This window comes from Aulonocara stuartgranti, assembly GCF_965226115.1.
Source record: "Aulonocara stuartgranti genome assembly, chromosome: 19".
Classification (NCBI taxonomy): Eukaryota; Metazoa; Chordata; class Actinopteri; order Cichliformes; family Cichlidae; genus Aulonocara; species Aulonocara stuartgranti.
Window position 1 is genome coordinate 23,343,703 of NC_138955.1, and position 20,318 is coordinate 23,364,020.

Below are 20,318 nucleotides of genomic sequence, written 5' to 3' on the forward strand. Positions count from 1 at the left end.
CTTTATACTCTGGAGAGTTGAGTTTAACTCCCCGAGTGGGAATGCAGCTAAAGTGACACACGCACGCACATACAGCACTAGGCACACACTCTTTTCGCCTTTTCACTCACAAATTCATCACAGCTTGTCTCTCTCACACATACAGATACACACACACACACACACACACACACACACACACACAGGCACAGTAAGTATACACATGGGGAGCAGGGCAGTAATGATATTCAGGCTCTGACCCATTTTACACATTTATTCTCTGCTCCGTCTCTCTGAGGCTTACCTTTCATACCAGCAGGATACACAGGCTGTCTCGCAGGTAGCTAGGGAAGTGGCACAAAGACCTGGATGCCTCTGGGTGTCTGTATGTATGTATGTGTGTGTCTGAGTAGGGATTCAGTTCAGCTGGTGCTGTAACAGAAGGGAGTCTGTATTTGTTTATGCTCGCACACATGTGTGTCTGTCTGTTTATGGCACGTGTGCTTTCGGAGGTGTGCCTGTGCAATTGGCCGTGCTCAGGTACAACCTGACAGAGAAGGGCATTTTATGCCCAGTTATGTGCACTGTATACAGTACGCCTTAGTGGATACCATCATGCCTTCCAGACACTCAATAAATGTGCTGGTGATTTTACACGTCGGCCTCATGCATGGATAAACCATCATATCCGTTTTTCTCTAAAAGCAATGACTGCAATTTGACTGGGTAGGACACTCTGGCACTCCCGTAACATTTTCACACAGCTGTACCCTCTTATGGGAGATGTCCCAAGACGGGGTTCTTGCACGCAAGAGATCGCAATGCTTCGCAGCACTGGACGCTTGATGGACAGGCCACTAGGGCGGTGTCGTAACAGATAATCGACAGGGCCTATCTCTCTTCTACGGCCTCGTGCAACCATGCAAATGCAAACCATGCTCCTAGATTTTGGGCAAAAACCAACATGGCGGCCTGCTAGCAAACTTTCTCTTACATTTAACAGTCATTTTTACTATTTTTGTCCAGCAAAATGCACCTCTAAAAATAACACCATTTAATGCAAGAAATAAGTTAGTATTCCAAGATGCATTCAGCCAAAGCCTATGTTCATATAACAACTGGCTAAACAGAAAAACTGGCTTTACACTTTGCGCTGCGTGTGCATAACACCAATGTGTGTGTATATAAGAGCTCGCAACACTTTCTCCTCTCACATTTACACACACACAGCATTAAAGCCCTTCCTGAGAACTGACGGGGTGTTGGCGTGTCACCCTCTGGAAACACTGCAGTCGAACCAGCAGCAGCAAATAAATTTCCAGACACTAAAGCTGTGGCCTGCTTCTCAACTCTGACACGCAATAAATAAATTACTGTAACAGTGGCACGGCTTTGAGAAATTAATCTGACTAATGTAGACAAAGAGGCCCATAGATAATAGGATGGGTCACTGCTTTGTTTTGCATTCTCTTCTCCTTCAGCCTCCTTCTTCACCTCCACCCCACTCTTGTAAAGATATTTTTAAAAGGCTAAAATCACAGAGAGTTTATGCTTTACAATCCATATAGTGTGCTACAGCGTCTCCTTCATGACCTCTGACCCAGACAAGGGAAAACTTCACAACAGCTTATCACGGTGAAGACAGAGCTCCTTCTTCCATGTAATGTTCTCTATTAATGTTCTCTGCTTTTGCCATTTGTTTGTCTTTTAAATCGCTTGCCTCGGTGGTGCTCACTGTCACATTTCAACATCAACCCCAAGTTGTAAAAGAACATGTAAAAATGCTGAAAAATCTCACAAAAGACAAGCAAAGTTTTTTTGGGAGACGATAATGTGACGTAACAGCTGTAGAAGTGACAAGTTAACAGCTAATAACAAAAGTCTACTGTAGTATATAACATGTAGTATTATATGAATAGAAACATATGACCTGCGCTTACTCTCTCTCTGCTTTTTTAAACACGTCTCAGTGCAATACTTTGCATGTTTTGGTTTATGCCACTTTCACAGCTGTTCAGTGACGCTATTGTCTCCCCAAAACTACTGTAGTGTTTTTGTTTTATGTACTTTGTGTTTTATCCAACTCCCTGTGTTTTATTCATCTTTTGTGTATCTTTAACGTTGTCTTTGTGTTTTATTCCATTTCTGTTGTTTACTGGTGTTTTCTGTGTGTTTGACATCTGAGGGCTACCACAGCTATCACATAACGCAGCCCCTTTATATGTTTGCATTTAATAAGACTAAAGGATTTTTCTCAAAAACGAGCACTAAATGCCTCACTAAACGTGAAAAAATGATTTCCGAAACTCTTAAACAGTCTTGCCTCCCAACATCTGTGGTTACTGGGGAAACTGTAAGTGTGCTACGCTTCATCCCATGTGAGACACGAGGCTGCTAAACTCTGCAAGCTGTCAAGTTTCTGACACTTGTGTCTGAAATGACACGTATGAACCAATCAGTTTATCTTCAAGGAATTCCCCTTACACATATTACACTATTTATAGGCACAGCTCTTTCTCTCTTTCCTTTCAGTGAGTTCACGAAAACAGAGGCTGAGCAAGAATAGAAAAAAAGCACGAGTCCTTCTCTAAGAGTGGATTTCAATGGCAAATACAGACGAATTCACAGCACAGATATCATGTTTAATGCATGTGTATGATGACCTTGTCAGCTAGTGTTCTGATTTTTGAAATAAATAAATAAAAATCAGGTCTGACTTTGATTACTATCAATTTTCTGGAGCACCTCAAACACTGTATACTGTATAGAAACAGAAAATATCCAATTAAGGTTTTTACAGAGAATGAAAAAAATAGATTTAAATGAACTACACATTAATTTACTTTTTGTGAAGGTTGCTGTGGGACGCAGTCAGAGGTGTCTATAGCGCTCCAAAGGCACTTTAGAAAAGCAAAATTAAAGACTCACAAGAGAGGTGGCAGAGAACCAGATAAAAGCATCCTATTTTTCATTTGATTAAAGTAAAAGCCAATATTTTCCCCCAAGGCAACAAAGAGAAGAAGAAAAAAAACCCAACCATAATATCCCTTACAGCTTTGTGTGATAAATGAGTGATGACTCAATAACGAGATAAGACAACAAAGCACTCACTATAAGGATCATTTCTTCCCATTTTCAAAATCACGGTGCCAGAACATCATTATATTCTGCTGACACGGATTGCTAAAAAAAATGGGAATAAAAATACCGACAACTGACAACCAATACAACATAAGGTAGAGCAATACCACACTTGGCTAAGTTTGCTCCTCGATGCCTTGGTACAAGAAAAGATGAAACAATTATTTTGGCCTTGCCAGAAGCACTTCAACTAGGCTGGGTTTGCTCCAGTCCACGGGCCTGTTTTTGCCTCGGGCAGAATGGATTTCTCATCCAATGTTTTTACAACTGAAAAATAAGTGGCGCCGTGATGACTCGAGCACATCTGTATTCTGTGTAAAAATAAATAACAAAAAAAAAAGAAAAGAAGAAAAAGACTGGCAGCTTTTAATTTCACAGCTTAGAGTCCAAGTCCAATTTCCACCGCAGCAGCTGCAAGCTGCTCTTAGGTTGTGACTTGTTTTCGTGTCGTTTCTCATTTTATAACACCGGTATCTCATATTCAGACCGAAGAGGGAGTAGACACTGCGAATAAGTGTGGTATTGGAAGAGACTTGCTATCAGACTGATGTGACAATGGGATCATTTTGATTTCAACAGGCCTTGTTGCATTGTCAATTGCGGTGTTCATCAGCACTGCATCCAGTGTACAACCTCAATTTCAACTTGACGCTACTAGGCAGGTGCTTCACTTTCTATTTTTGAGAAAAACAAAACAGGAAAAACCAAAAACCCCAAAACAAACAAACACACCTAATTTATCTTCCACAACATACATTTTATTTTGTCCTATGCAGAAATTAAGGGATGGGGGGGATCAAAAAAACAACACCTTGAAAAATTCAATTATCCATCCTTTCAAACTCTTTGAGCGTGCTTTGTCTTTGCCTAAGATGTTCCCCGAAGGAGGTGTCTTTTTCTGTGGTCTTCTTCAGAAGCTGCATGTTAATAACATTCCCCAGCAGATGCCTTTGTTATATGGTGTTGAAGCGCTCTCCCCCAACTCCGCCGGCTCCCCCTTGCTCAACCTCCCTCACCAGCCGCCACTCTGGAGAGTTATCTAGAGTGGCCAGGCAGAGCGGCAAAAGGTTTTGTTAAATTACCTCCAGTAATTAGCCCAGTAGGAAGAATTGCCCACACACACACAAAAACACACATACGTTCACATTGATGTGGGCATACAAAGCAACCGCATGCTGCTCCGCTTTCATCCACTGCATTCGTTTCTACTTTAGCAGCAGCCAGGGGATAGTTTTCCCCTAGCAGCAACAAGAGCAAGCCAGTCTCCCTGTTGTGGTGACTCACCAGGTACAGCCGCACCACTGAGCCAACTTTGAGTTTTTAGTGAGTTGGTTTCTTTCCACCAAAAATCATTTGGCACCCTGTAATGGCAACATATGGTGATGGATTTGAACTAAATCCTCCAGAGAAGTTTATATATAAGTGCAGTACTGTGCAAAAGCCTCCAACCACACATATTTCTTTATGTTTTGCTGGGCAAATAGGCAATATGTGCAGCAATTTATTCAAATATGCAATTATAAATGGAAAAAGCATGTAAGTATACTAATTAAAAGTACCTGCCCCGTTCCCAATGTAACATTTACATGTTTTCAAATCACCAAACTGGTTTTAATATTAGACCACGATGAAAATGAGTAAATACAAAACAATCTTGATGGACATTCAAAGCTCTTCTTTGAACTTTGGATGCCTTTTGTTCGGTTCTCTGTCAAGTTGATCCCGCTGAGCTTCAAAAATGTTCAAGTACAATCTGTGACTGATAATGTTCCAAAAAATGCTTTTACTGCACTTACAGTCAGACCAAGCAAAATAAATATTGCTTGGTGGAGCCAATTTGGATGGTTTTTTTCAGCATTCATAACTCAAAAAGATTCCCAGCATCCCCGGCTGAAATGCAGCCCCAAACCATGATACAGCCTCCACTGTGTTTTACAGATGGCTGTAGACACTCGCTGCTGACCTCCTCCATACATACATGAACCAAGTTTAAATTTGGTTTAAATTTGAATTTGAACCAAAACATGCAAGTATAGGATCTGTTGCCACTAATTTTCCGTCCAGTTCTTGTCTAATTTAGAGGGTTTTTTTCACTGAAGCGTATGTGCAGTAATGCCAACCGCATGCTAATTTTATTTGAAGACTAAAGACAGCGGAAGAGAACAATGGCTGTCATTTTTAATACAAACGCACGCACACACAAGCTCAAACAAACTGAGGTATCTGATGTGCTGGCCAAAACAAACAAAAGGCACATACTTTTCTTCTAGTGCTCCCTCATCTTTCAGCCCATTTCTGTTTGTTGGTTTTTACATAAGTGCCAGAACAGAAACACTGATTACTGACAAAACAACATAAAACACCTCAGGAAATATAACCTCAGACATCAAAAATGTGTAATTGCATGTAATTGTAATTCAATCTGGGAGGAAAAGTCCTTTTTTTTTCCCATTTCACAATGAAATACAGAAAGGACCTAAAAAATGAGGTACACAATGAATATCTTGTCTTTCATAAAGAAAAAACAACAAATAAAAATAACTGAGCACTGATCTGCGCTGATTGATTTTGCCTCATTAAGACAGAATGTGACGACCTTCTCTGTACCTTTAAGGGCAAGTATTGATAACTCAGTATATCTCAACAAAGATGTGGGTTGATGACCATTAGATTCCAGGTTATTTGAAGGGTAGTTAAATAACTTCTGATGCACAACCAGTCATTTTGTCCTATAATCAGGCCTGAAATGTGGCAGACTCCACTCTGATCAGAAAACACTACTCCTAGTAGGGTTTTAATAGGTAAAGACACCAACATTAGTAGAATACGCCTGACCTGCAGCTTAGAATGACATATCATAAACACAGGGGATAGGGATAGCTCAGTAGGTAAAGTGGTCACCCCATGATCGGAAGGTCGGCGGTTCGAATCCACTTAACGGTTACCCTGAGGTACCCCTGAGCAAGGTACCGTCCCTACACACTGCTCCCCGGGCGCCTGCTTAGTGGGCTGCCCACTGCTTCACTGAGTGAATGGGTCAAATGCAGAGAAAAACAAGTAATTTCCCCATGGGGATCAATAAAGTATCCATTATTATTATTATTATTATTATCATAAACACGTTAGATAAAACAATACTTTTCCCTCCCAATAGCAAACACTACTTTTTTTTGCCTCACATGTCCTGATTTCCTCTCTTCACACAGTATCTATGAATAAAAGCAGAGCAGAAGGCGTCACAAAGGTAATCATCTGCCTGCTATGCTGGGACCGCAGGCTCCATTTGGCAGGAGCTGAGTGAATATATCTCATCGGCGGAGCAAGTTTGGACTTCCCATCATGACTATAAACAACTTTAATGATCTTGAGCTTGCTGTGCGGCGCCTGGCCTCCCGTATACTCTGACTGTGGGCCTTAATACACAACTGTAGCATCCTGATAAAACAGCATGGAAACAAGGGGAAGAACCTGCTCCGAGTCGCTCAATCTGAGCTGGGAGGAGATAGGATAGCGCACACTCACTGTGAGCAGGTTAAGGCACAGAAAGCTGAGGAGGAAGATCTAAATTGGATCTCTGCTCCTGGGCTGCTCCTACCCTGATGGAGAGGAGGAGAGCAGGCTGGGAAGAATAGAAGAAACAAGAAAAAAAAGACCAGGAAGAAGAAAAGGTAATGCAGAGCAGGAAGAGTCTGATTCTGCAGCATCTTTTCTTTCTCCGCCACAGCGACACACAGGAGTGCACACAGAATGCACATAAACACACACAATAAAGGGGAAAAAACAGATAAGGCCAATAGAAAATCCTAGACAGCTGATAGGATCATTTAAGGGCTAGTAAATTAGAGGAGAACACTACAGTGAAGTAAGGATGTCAGACAGGGCACAAGAGCGACGAAAAGAAAAAGAAAAGATACAAAGCAGAGGACAGAATGAGTCAAAATGGAGAAAAAAGTGAAAATAAAGAGGACAAAAGGAGGACAAAACTGGAGGCAAAATATAAGAAGACAAGAACAGAAGAAGCAATATAAATAAAGAAATGGGAAAATATACTGAATAGATTTGAATAAATGACATGAGAAGAGAAACGACAAACGGAAGCCATCAAGAAAAGAGTAAAAGTAGAGACGAGAACCACTGCTGGGTAAAGGGGAAAAAAATCGAAATGTAGAAAATGCAAGAATGCATTAAAAGGGGAGAGAGGGCATAAAACAGAGAAAAGTGGAAGAGGCTAACCAAGGAAATTACAATGAAGAGCAGACAAAGGAAAGACAAAATAAGATAATAAAAGCCCGAGATTAACAGAAGAGATGAAAACAGGACATTAAAAAAATGAAAAGAAAGGGCAAATGATAAAGCAAAGAAAGCAAAATGAATAAAATGAAGATAGAAGAGAAAAAACAGTAAAAGATGGTAAATTACAAAGAAGTTAAAAGAAGGCGAGAAGAAGAAAGAGGGACGAAGAAGGAGGCAGTAGGGAAGGGAATATTTAAAGGAAAGGAAAGATGAGAAGAGGAGAGAAGAAGTGAGGACAGAGGAGCAGAGATGTGAAGAGGCGGCATAGTTTCTGTTCAAGCAGGGGTTTGATTAGCTGCTGATCTTCCCGAGGGGCCCCGCAGCCTTTGCTAGAAGTAACCTTGTGCTCATGATCCAAGCCCCTTGAGATGCATGGACCCTGTCAGAGCCGAGGGGCCCTGAGCTAGCCTGCTGCACAGTCCTATAATTCTGAGCTGCATCTGCATTCAGGGGTCATTCATCACAAAGCGCACAGTCACAGGTATGCCTGCCTGCGGCTCTGTGCCGTTGTATACTAAACTGCAATTTCTATAAGTGCACGATTCCTACTTTTAAATGTTTTCTGCTACTGCATCTATTCTCGGCATCTGCATTTAAATCCACTCCGACTTCTACTGCCGGCACGTTAAACTCCGCTCTATAATGAAGTCTTCTAAACCTCCATCTCTACCTCACCTTGACCTTTATGTTTAAATCTACCCTTCTACTACTTTCAGCACTTTCTCTCTACACAGATTTCTTTTCACCGTACCTATAATTCAGAATGTTGTGTGTGTGTTTGGAGGGGTGGCGGGGATGTTTTCACTCAAAAAGCCGTCAGGATAATCAAGTCACGACTCTGTCTGAAGTATTCGGTTCCCACATGTAGCACGCAACAGGAGATGGTCTGCATCAGCGGGAATCTCACTAGTGGAAATATGCCCTTTGAGTTATTTGAGAGTGTGCAAGTAGCAGGATGCAACCCTTTGGTAACAGTAAAAACACTGAATCATTACCAATGGTCTCATATAGGCACAAATTGGTGCAATCTCACATCGCGCAGACTGTGCAACAGAGCTACCGAAGTCGCTATACCGAAGTCCACTGAGCGATGATCAAACTGAAATGGACGGTATCTGTCACGGCTGAAGTGCATGCATGTGCAAAAAAACGGCTGTGCAGTCACTTGCCAGAGTACTCAAAACTGCCTTTAAGGTAGTTCCCGAATGAAATCTTTACCAGTTTTTATGCTGCACTCCAAATATGAACGAGTAAACTTGCTACCTTTATTTTCTGCTTGTCCATCAAACACACTGATGCACTAAAACAAGTGTGTTTTCTAAGATGAAGATTATGATTTTATTGTTACCCCCTAATTGTTTCATTATCTTCATGTCTGCAAACACTTTGCGTGAGAAGGTGTCAATTTTTTTTAATCAAATGAAGAATATCTCAATGTGGGAGGTAAGTACTGTCTTAATCAGCAGAACTGTATTCTTGTCTGCATGTATTTAACTCCTGGGTTAACTCAATTCATTTCCATTAGAATTCACAGGCTACCCACATAACCTGGAAATAACTGGTATAATGTGCTGTGTTACTCATTGGCAGCCCACATTCAACATCATCCAACCCTCGCACTGTCCCGGCAAATGCACACTGCATTGACCCTCATTAGATGTACTAGACCTGTAATGCACTTCAAACTCTTCTTCATAAGAGAGCTCAATTTGGCCTTCTTGGCTTGCTGAAAACTAATGAGATCTCCTTAAAAAAAACATTCTTCAGAGCCAACATTGACGTAAAGCAGATGACGTGCAGTACATCTCTCCCTGAGCATAATCAAAAAAGCAGCCAAAAGACACAAGACTGAGCTCCCACTTGAGGGCAGATGAGTGACACGGGCAAACATAGATGGAACTTTCCTGCCTGCGGTAACCGTCAACCCAGACAAGAGAAGTAGATCTCTGGGGTTCTGTGTTGATTGCTTTAAGGAAAAGGTTGCGCTAACCTTGACGTTTCCTCCTATGAGGTCAGGCGGCTCCTCCTCAGTCTCCAAGGCGACGTTGATGGTGGCAAAAGGCCGGCTGGCCATCTGCTGCATCTCCCTCAGCAGTTGCTAAGAAAAAGGAAGGAGAGTAATGCGAAGGTCAGTGACAGATAAATACCATCTACTGTCCATTCTCCAGACAACTGCCCATCAGGAGGTGGGCTTTTTTTATTTTTAAAAATGACTTTTCACACACACAACCCAGCTAGCAGAAAACATTTAGATCGTTCACTGAAGTAAAAGAGTGAGAAATCCACTTTGACCGCCATTAATTTAATTTGTATCCACTTGGTTGTACAGCCACGATCTGTGTACGTCTCTGTGTGTATTCTTTAGTTGTGTGAAGTTTGATTTCACACTCGGGGGATCTTTTCGAACAGTGGTTCGTGTGTTTTGTTCAGTGAGCAAATTGTAGCCACGCCACCAACAACACAAAATTGGAAACTGTCAATCTAAACACTGTGGTGAAACATATGTACGACAGTAACAAATAACAGCTAACCCTAGCACTGCTCACCAAGCTGTGAGTATTTCACTATGGAGCTGAATTTAACCAGTACAGAGGTACTCATTTTCTTCCATGCAGTGAAATAAAGGTTAGCACAATGACTTTACGTTAAATCATTGAGGCCACTGTTGTTGTGATTTGGCGCTATACAAATTGAATTGAATTGAATCCTGGTAATCCATCCTACAGTCCTGCAAATCAATCAATGCGTGTTTGACTGATCTCCATTTATCTCATGAACATCCACCTGTGAGTGTGACACCTTTGAATTTGGCAGATAGTGTGGATTAAACCTTTATTGACTGTGACATCCACCTTAATGCTGACATGTCTGTGACAGCAGACACTGAATCAGGTTTTAAAGTTCATGTGACGAATATCCGAGAAGCTTATTTCAACATTAAGCAGGCAGGGAGACACATTAATCAATCACACACAAATACAAGAACAAGACTGACTTTGAGAGAAATACCTGCCTCTTTTAAATGCATCACTATTGCACCATCTGGTTTCTAACTGTAATTGCCTGCTGCCTGGTGGATGGCCTGAACTTTTGTCCAGCGTGATTCTGTGTTTAATCAGAGTTGCATCCATCGATTCATTTGTAAATAAATGTTTAAATTTAAAAATAAATGTTAAATCAGTGGATCCTTAAGTATGGAAAGAATTTATTACCCAGACCCGGCAGGCTGGTTTGATCAATGACTTTTAATATTAAGAACTTTTCAACCCAAAGGCAGATTTTATAAAATCTTTAAACTGACATATAATGTATTTAATGAGGCAAGAAGCCTGTAGCCTAAACTATTTGTAAAGTTTGCCCGATTAGAAGGTTTCTAACAAGCTTTGTTATCCTTCAGTATAATTTATACGTAAAACCTGCAGAATACTGCAGGTAGTGAAAAGCATTTCTAAATTTCCCTGTATAGCTGTCAGAAGCACAAATTGTATGATGGTAGCCATCACTGACAAGTAGAATACCTTAAAAGTGCAGTTGAGGAACTTTTTCAGTAACTTTCCTCCACTGCAAAACAGAGGAACAGGCTCATTTTCTTCTGATTTATAGCATGGACCTTGGCCAAAGGGAAAGGAGGAGGGAGGTGATTATGAGGAATAGGAGGAGAAAAAGGACAAGAAACAGAAGCTAAAGAATGAGAGCAGACAAGGAAATAAGGAGGATTGCAATAAGAGGAAATAGGGAAGGTGAAAGATGGGAAGTGTAGCGGTGCAAAAGATGCAGACTGTGAGCAGCAGAAAGGTAGGTCAAAGCAAGGAGAGATACAGATCAAGAGGTTGAGGAAAGCAAGAGACAACAGTAAACAAGGTGATGCACCCATGTCTTCGACTGTCAAAGCAGCCAAAGCGCTACGAGTGCAGAAACAAACGGCCTCGACTGTCAAGGAACCGGGACCTGAACCCAGGCAGCAAAACCAGTGAAAGAAAAACACCTGTAGCTGTCGTAAGAGCAGGAACAACATCGGCAGAAATGAGGCAAAATAATATTAATAATGATAAAAAAAAACATTTGTTTGAAATGTATTTGTTATATACAGGATATAATAAGTCAAACACCTACAACATAGCTTTGTGTGTGTGGAGTTAGAAGTTAGGCTTCTGTCTCATTACAGTGGGCTCTTGTCAAAAAAAAAAACCAAAAGGTGCAAGTAAAGGGCAGGACTGAGATTCAACTAGAAAGCGCACACAGAGTAGAAATCACACATGGCGCTGGTGTGACAGGAGGATGCTGATCCTTCTGTGAACCCTTCAACAGCTTTCAATTAATATGCCGAGTGTTTTCATCCTCTCTGAGGATGTCGATTCTCGTTATTGGCATTGTTATCGTTTTCTCCCTAAATGCGACGCCTTATAATGATATTCTTAACACGGGATACAGAAATTGCTTGAGGGAAAGTCTCTTTTTCTTTGTATAGTAAAGCCAAATGAAGAAAAACGGGCTCTAAATATAACGTCCTGGATTCTCTTTGTGGCGCAAGCCAGCTCATTAAATTCTCGTATGCGTCTGTGGATGCGTGCCCATATCCAAATCTCCTCTGCTGTAACAGCTGGGCTAGGAGGAGCTGGGATGGAGCTGCATCTTATAAGGTAATGGTTTTATCTTAAAATGGTAAAAAGTTTTAGAAATATTAGCATTCTTGCCATTTAATAAATGAGACTAACAATGTCCTACTCTCTACTTAATTTTTTAGCTCTAGCCAGGAATCAGTTACCTAAAGAAAGAGCTCCACTGATTCTGTCATGTTGAGTTTCTCAACCCATCACCTACCCCACAGCTCGTGTTTTACTGTCTATTTTCCTGTATCCGTCTTATCACAGGTAGCTTCTCAATTGAAGACGAGCAGAAAGAAAGTAGGAAGCTGTGACTTGCAGCCTGGAAATACTGTAGCAATTAATCCCCCCCATAAACCATAACCTGTCCTATTTCCACTTTCCACAGTTATTATACGCAACACAAAAAAAAACAAGACAAGATGCTAATAAGTGAGCTTTACAAAAACTAGCAAGTAGATTTTCTCCTTTATTAACACTTTACAGAGCCAGGGTTTCAAATATTTATGAAAAAGACCATTTCAAACCGTCGCCTACCCCTAACTTTATATTAAAAAGACACACCTCTGTAATATATCTTTCTCATGTAACATTTACAGTCAGTCAGGGAGCAGCTGACGAATGAACAGAAAGGTTACACGATTGTGACAAGTCTTAAGAAATGCATCAAAGAAGAAAAAAAAAGTGCAATTTCCTCATCTTTGTTTTTTCCAGAGTTCATAAGTCTGTTTTTGACAAGAAAATTCTTGTCATTTTGTATTATTATAACAGGTTTTACAAATGTTTAGTTTGTCATAAAAAAAAATTAGCTGGTATGTATTAAAAAAAATCAGTTTAATATGTAACACACATGAGTGCAAACACACACACCATATGGTGAGAACATGTGCTTTTTCAGAAGTACTCTGTGAAATGACTGCAGATGGTTTAATCTCATCTGATAGACACAACCTAACAGTTACCTGGATCCTGCCTTCATGAATCATCGTTTTCCTTTTTTTCCCCTCACATTTCCCAACTGCCCACACGGTCATTCACGTTTTATGAATCGACAGTGTTGGCGCAGCTCGTTTATCATACGAGTTATCAAACAGCTTTGTTAAGAGAACTTAAAAATAGTTCTGGCAACAGGAAGTTTGCATATTAGCAAATTAGTAAAAACATTAAACTGCTTAACAAAAGGCGGTAATAAAAGGACATTTTATGGAGGAGGTACTGCATCGAGGAGGGGGGTTTATAAAAAGCTGGCAGCTCTAACAGAAAGAAACCAGAAACCAAATCAATCATTACAAGCTAAACTGCAAGAAGATCCTATAAATAGAAATGGTGTGCCGTATGATCGCAGACTGACGCCCATAAAGTATGCATGAATACAAACACAAAAGCAGATAGTTGCCTCGTTACCATGAACACAAATAAAAAGAACAGGCTTAAGCATCTGATGTGCCCAGTCTTAGTTTTCCCACTCTTCACTGCCACTGCAGCAGCCGCAGCCCAAGAACAAATGAGAACACAAACCAGCAACTCATTGTGCTGAGTCGCGATTTGTCATGATTAGATACCCCGCTGTGTGAAACATCTGAGAGCCAAAATATGTAGCCTTTGTGGGTGTGATGAATGGCGGGGTCCGTGGCGACGCAACGTGCGGAGAGGTGCAGAATCACATTTCACCACGCGTGTTTAGGCGTGTTACAGGTGCACATGCCTGTGCACATTATGAGCAGTGACAGGCAGATTCACTTCTGTTTTCTCGCGTCCTTTTTTTTGCAAAAAACAATCATTAATTCATGTACACAATATTAGGCAAGTGTTTTTAATGTGGCTGATCACAATAATGGCATGGCTCTTGTAACCTGCTGTCAAACTGTAACAGGAATAAAAAATTAAAGGTAGGTAACAGGTAGGCTGAGAGTTGTGATAGGCTCCGCCCCCCGCAACGCCGAACTGGATAGGCGGTTCTGAAAATGGACGGATGGGGACGCATTTTGACAGTTGCACCAATTTTGTCCTCTCATCTGCTCGTTGTGACAGAGTTTCGGGATGAGCGAGGGTCACACAGCTTCTTTACACGATGCCTTCTGAAGTGCAGGTAATATTTAGAGGTATTTCCTGACAGCTGCACAAGTCCAGCTAGAAACTTTGTCTTTGAAATGGGAACATTTTAGGTTTAATTAGAATGAATTGAAGAGAATGTGATCCCATTATTGGCGACAAATCAGTGAGCGATGAAAAAAAATTACCTAAACCAATGAGAGACAGCCCATTAAGGAGTGAATGACACTATATTTCCCTCATGATAACCATGTATTATTGTTAACAGAGCCAACTGCGTGCCAATTAGCCATATAAATTAGAGTGTGCGCGCGTGTGGTTTTATTTTTTGTTTGTTTTGCGATTGTTGTTCTTGAGATTAGTGAGAGTGTCTTCTGGCTAACATAGAAAGCATTATCCAACAGTGTTCTGTCAATGGTGGGAGAAACCAGAGCTCCTTGTTTTAACAAACCTCTGCAAACTCCACAAATAGAAAAAAAAAATCAATTATATTATACACTAGGGCTGCCATAATCGATGATGTTTACTATAAAAATGAGTTGAAATGTCTGTGACAAGGGTGTGGTCTCTAGCTCTGCAGCAGGCTCAAGGCCAGTGCAGGCTGATGGGGCAGGTGGAGATGATTGTGCTAACGAGGTCTCCTTCCTTTTAGTGACCTGAGATGAGAGCGCTTGGAGTGTGCAGCTGCAAAGCTGACTGCCTGGAAAAGACCTTGTTGCCAAACCACAAAGTAACATTTCTGTGTGTGAAATAAAAATGAAAAACAGTCCCCTGAACACTGTGTGGGCTTCACAGTGTCATATTCATGTAACTGCAATACCCTCGTATCATTGATCAGTCAACTATCACAATAATTGTTAGTTGCAGCCATACTGTACACTCACTGGCCACTTTATTTGTTCTTGTTAATGCAAATGTCTAATAAACCAGTCACACGGCATTGACTCACAACATTTAGGCATATACTGTAGACATGGTTAAGACGACCTGCTCAAGTTCAAATCGGGCATCAGAACAAGGAAGAAAGATGATAAAAGTGACTTTGAACGTGGCGTGGTTGTTGGTGCAACACAGGCCGCTCCAAATATTTCAGAAAGTGCTGATCTACTGGGATTTTCCCCACACCACCATCTTTAGGGTTTGTAGAGTGAGCGGCAGTGAAAATGCCTTGTTGATACAAGAAGTCAAGGGAGAATGGTCAGACTGCTTAAAAGCTGATAAGAAGGCAGCAGTAACTCAAATAACCACTGAATATAACAGAGTTATGCAGACCAGCATCCCTGAATGCACAACAAGAGAAACCTTGAAGCAGATTGTGTCAGCGAAGAACACCTTCAGGGTATGGCGAATCATGGATGTGCAGCTGACAAATCTGCAGTAAATATATGATGCCATCATGTGAATATGGACCAAAATCTCTGAGGAATGTTCCCAGCAATTTGTTGAATCTGTGCCATGAAGCATGAAGCGAGTTCTGAAGGCAAAAGGGTTCTAGCATGGTACTAGCAAGGTGTGCCTAAGAGAGTGGCTAATGATTGTGCATCAACTACTTAAAGCTAATCAAACATGGCCAAGTTAAATGTAATACCCCCCTGCTCTCACACTTAAAGTAGTTCTGCATTCTGAATCAACATCATTCATACTAATGCAACTGGCTGAACCAGGCAGCAACATCATAGTCTGGATCTGCGTAGTAAACAGCATGCAGAGAAAGTGAGAATCTGCATGCAGACAACATCCTTTTTCATAAGCACAGCACACCTTGAACAGCACAAAGCAGCAGAATTGATTTACTGGATAAAAAGCAGATGGAGGAGCATCTGAATGTTGCGGTAAACAAACTTTATTCAGTCCACCTCCCTCAACCTACCTGCAAACACCCTGGTCTCACGTTTAAGATGCAGGTAACCTTTGTTTAAAAATTCACATTTACCTCAAATTATGTGGTTTTATTATTATATTCACAATTAGAATTTTCAATTTTACCCCTGGGAACTTTGCACAATTTATGGCCTTTACTACTGAGCAATGAGCTGCTGCAAGTCAAAGGATTTTTATCTAAATTTGAGAATGACAGCAGGGACAAAAGGCTCGTGTTCAAGGACAATCAGACTTCTACAAGTTTAATCAGTTCAGATTTAAAACACATTTGTTGGAAAATAGAATTTAAAAAAATTATCCTATAGACTATTAAAGCTTAGTTAGTGTTTAAGAGGGCAGTTTGTATGACCAGTTTTTGTCAAAACAAAAGTATTCACCAATTCATCATCTGAAATATTCAGGGGTTTGTTTTTTTATCTTTTAAATGAACAAGCTTTAATTATGTTTTGACATGATGAAAGTAATATTCAGTCTTCACTACTTTGCTTTGTATTTGCACTTGTTTTGCTAATGACTAACAAAGACTTGATCTGTGAGCTGCAAGAATTGTGGTTTTATGACTTCATTACTGTCACCGAGCTCAAATGATGACCAAAAAGTAGTACTGTCATTTTATACAGACCCTTAATGGACTATTGGCATAATTTTGTTCTTCCAAATCGTGTCTTTTGTGTCATCTTCCACTGCTCCCTTAGCCTGGTTCTGCCGGAGGATTCTTCTTGGTAAAATGTTTTTCCTTCCCACTGTTGCTATGTGTTTGCTCATAGCTAGGAGATTTCTCTCGATTAGGCTCTCTATTTAAGTTATTACAATATAAGTAACTATTAAGCAACTATTGTTGGGATTTGGAGCTATATAAATAAAACTAAATCTAATTACATTTGATACATTTTTAAAAAATTATTCATTTTGATCCTCCACCTAAATCTATTTTCTCTGACCTCTGAAGAGTTTCCCCATTTTTTTGTTGGGGTTTTTTTTATTGTTTTTTTGTCCCATGCCCCCCTCTCTAACCTATAATCAGGTTAAGCAGAAAGCAGAATATGCAGAATACCCATCCAGGAAGGAGTCCTATAGAAGATATAATTTGCTGAAATCTTATTATGTGCTGCGAGTAGGAAGCCGCTGTACAGCAAACACTCAGCACTCCAAAGATAACCAGACGCCAGAGGAGTTACAGTGCAAGTCGCTTACTTCTTAAATTGGCTCTTGGTTTTCTGCAGGGCAGTTAGTGTGTGTGTGTGTGTGTGTGTGTGTGTGTGTGTGTGTGTGTGTGTGTGTGTGTGTGTGTGTGTGTGTGTGTGTGTGTGTGTGTGTGTGTGTGAGAATGGGAGTAATATCTGACTATGGAAGAGAAAACTATGCATATATAAACCTAGTTATAGGATGAGTGCACAGAGGTGGGCACGCACAAGCATGGATGCAGACAGGTTGGAGATACGTGCACATGACCAGTCATGTATGTGTGCGTATTTTCTCAGCTGCAAATGAATGATCTCAAGCACACAGAGGGAATTTCATTCCAAAGGGACAACTGAGTAAAGCAACAGGCACTAGGATGAGTGTCAAACCTGCAAGTACTGAAACAATTATTCATCAGCTGGTCACCAACAATTCAGTTTACAAGATGCATGTCAGTTATTACTAATCATTTACTAAGAAAGGTGCAATAACTAAACAGTTATTGGTTAGATTTCTTGTAAGTTAGTAGGACAAAGCAGGGTACAACATTAACTCAGAAGTGAGTATTTTCCAGCCAAAATCTAGTAAATGGTAAATGCTTGCAGCGAGAAAGCAAAAAATATATTCTGTATAATTCTAACAAGCTTGAAAACCAACATTTCTCATGACCACTTTTATTCTCAACACAGCCTGAACTCTTTCAGGCCGTGTTGAGCTGTGTTTATAATTTCTTTAAGTAGTCTTCAGTAATAGAGTAGTTCTCCAGGCTTCTTGAACGACATTCAAAGCTCCTCCTTGGATGTTGGCTGTCATTTGTTCCATTCACTGTCAAGACGATCCCACACTCCCTCAATAAAGTTGAGGTCCAGGCAACTGCAACAATTAACAATTATGATTAGAAACAAAAGATTCAAACCTAGATTCCCCACTCCATGAGACTTGCTTTCATTGATTTTCATAATATTTTTTGTCTTATTTGGTATACCTCAGCCTTTTCCCCCTGTTTCCCTTCATTACAAATGGCTTCTTGACAGCCACCCTTCCAAAAACAATTTCTGATGAGAAATTGGTCCTGCGTCAGATCTTTTCCTATTTCTTAAGGATATGGCTTTCATGTATTTTTCATCTGCTGTAGAAAGTTTTTGGCCTACCACTTCTTTTGTCCCCCCACAGGTCCTGTTTCCCCATTATTTGCACATCATGCCAAATTTAAAAAGTACTATATTATATTATCCCTCTCAAACTACATTATCTTTGGAATTTTCCATAGAATCAGCAAAAGAAATGGGAATGATGTATATGATTTTGAAAAAAGCTGTTAGCAGCAAAGCTCTGAAAGACTTTCAGAAAGACCTATTGCTCAAGACTATAAGAGTCTGGTGTCTTGAAAGCAAAGTATAGATTTTTCCATAGTACTGTAGTTACTTTACCTTCCGTTTCTATCCATGATTCTATCCAGTGAGGGAATTTATGTCCAATATTCGCTTTCTTTTAGCCTTCTTTTGATGAGATGTGTGGCTTTTTAGGTGCTCCCACTAACCCCACTCTCTAGTTACCAGGTTTGTTTCCTTCTCTGTACTCCTCTTGTAATATATTGTGGATGTTTTTTTCTTTTTCTGAAAGCTAACTACCTGCTACAGCAAGAAGCACCACTAATAAGAGGCATGAGAGTGAACTAAAAGACTAAATTAGCAGGCTAATGAATTGAAAAGACAAACACTTCTTAAAGCTAAGGGAAACCAATGAAATGGGCTATAATTGCATTTGGATTCCAGTGAGCAAAACCCTTTTCACACTGAACAGACACTTGAACAATTGTTCGCATGCAAATAGTGAGAAGTTTTTAAAATAATCTGTTGGCTGACCAATATTGTTAAAAGATGGTAATTGCATCTCTGGAACAAAACTGTCAATTCAGAAACGCTTGTATTTGCTCGATCACACACACACACACGGGCGAGTGGAAACTATCTGAGGGAATTGTGTTTGAGCATTTTCAAAGTGAGCAGTACTGTGCCAAAGAGATTGAGTGCGTCAGCAGAGCATGCATATATGGGAGGGAGGGGGCAATAGGAAAAAAAAATAAAAGGAGGATGCGGGAGAGGAATAGAAAGAGGGAAATTAGACTAAAAAGAAATTTTTAAGCCTGTTGGTGAAGCAGAAGTGAAGTGAACGTAGAGGAGGAGAGAGGTGAAGTGAGGTGAAAGACAAAGGTGTACAAAGTGTTTGCCCCTGGGAAGAGATGGAGGGGATGGAGTGTTAGATCGCTCGAGTGCAGAGAACGTACACACAGGCACACACACTGTGTACAATCACAGATGCACATACAGTACACATGCCGCACATCTTAGAGCACTACACCAAACCGTTTATTTATTGATGCGTCTGTTTAAAAAAAGAAGAAGAAGAAGAAGAAAAAATGCAGATACAGAGAGAGTTCTCAATCATCCTTCGGAATCACTGAAGGAAAACTGCAGTGAGCGGCATGCGGGGGAGGGGAGGGAGAGGGAAGAAGAGGAGGGAGGAAGGAAAGTAGGAAGCGGGCAGGGGGATTTCTTTAGCAACGCAGGAATGTTAGCTACTTGCTGCTTCTCTCTCTCGCTTCATCGTTCCATCTCTCCGGTGGTGAGGTGGGGGGGGGGAGGAGAAGATGCACGCTGTGAATACTGACATGGGAGAAGGCTTTGATCCCTCTCTACATCTTTCTCTCTTTCCTGCTACCCAACTCTTCCTTGTTCCTCACTCCTGGCCTCCCACTCTATGTTCTTCTCCTCTTTGTCCATCGCATTCAAATAATCCTAAGTTAGTGTTTGCTTGGTATACTGTTAAAAACTGCACTGCTTCATACAGCGTGCACCATCAAAAAGGAACAGCCTTTCAGATTATAAATAAATAAAAGAGAAAAGGAAACTGAACAGACGGAAGCATTGGAAACCTTCAAAAGAATCAAAGGGCTGAGATTCACTGAAAGAGCATTTAACCAATCGATAAAGGAACCACACACACACCAGATCTGTTCGAAACAGCTCATGTGAACTCTCATGGTGAGGTGCTGAAACCGGACCAAAATCACAAAAATTTGTTAAACTGCAAAACACTGACTACTGCAATGAAGGGGGGCAGCATTTGATACAAGTCTGCAATAAAAAAAGCTCTAAGCCAAGTTTACCTATCAAAATGCATACA

General features: G+C 40.7%; 1 protein-coding gene across 2 annotated transcripts in view; it reads right to left on the reverse strand.

Annotated features, from left to right (window-relative positions):
- atrn (attractin) overlaps nt 1-20,318 on the reverse strand; it is a 133,949-nt gene that overhangs the window by 11,557 nt on the left and 102,074 nt on the right. Inside the window, exon 27 of one of the 2 annotated variants that reach the window (XM_082516171.1) lies at nt 9,404-9,511. In XM_082516171.1, the coding sequence (XP_082372297.1) occupies nt 9,404-9,511 (108 nt within the window). Of the gene's footprint in view, nt 1-9,403; nt 9,512-14,944; nt 18,006-20,318 lie in introns of those variants that run through there. The other variant, XM_082516172.1, reaches the window with a different exon arrangement.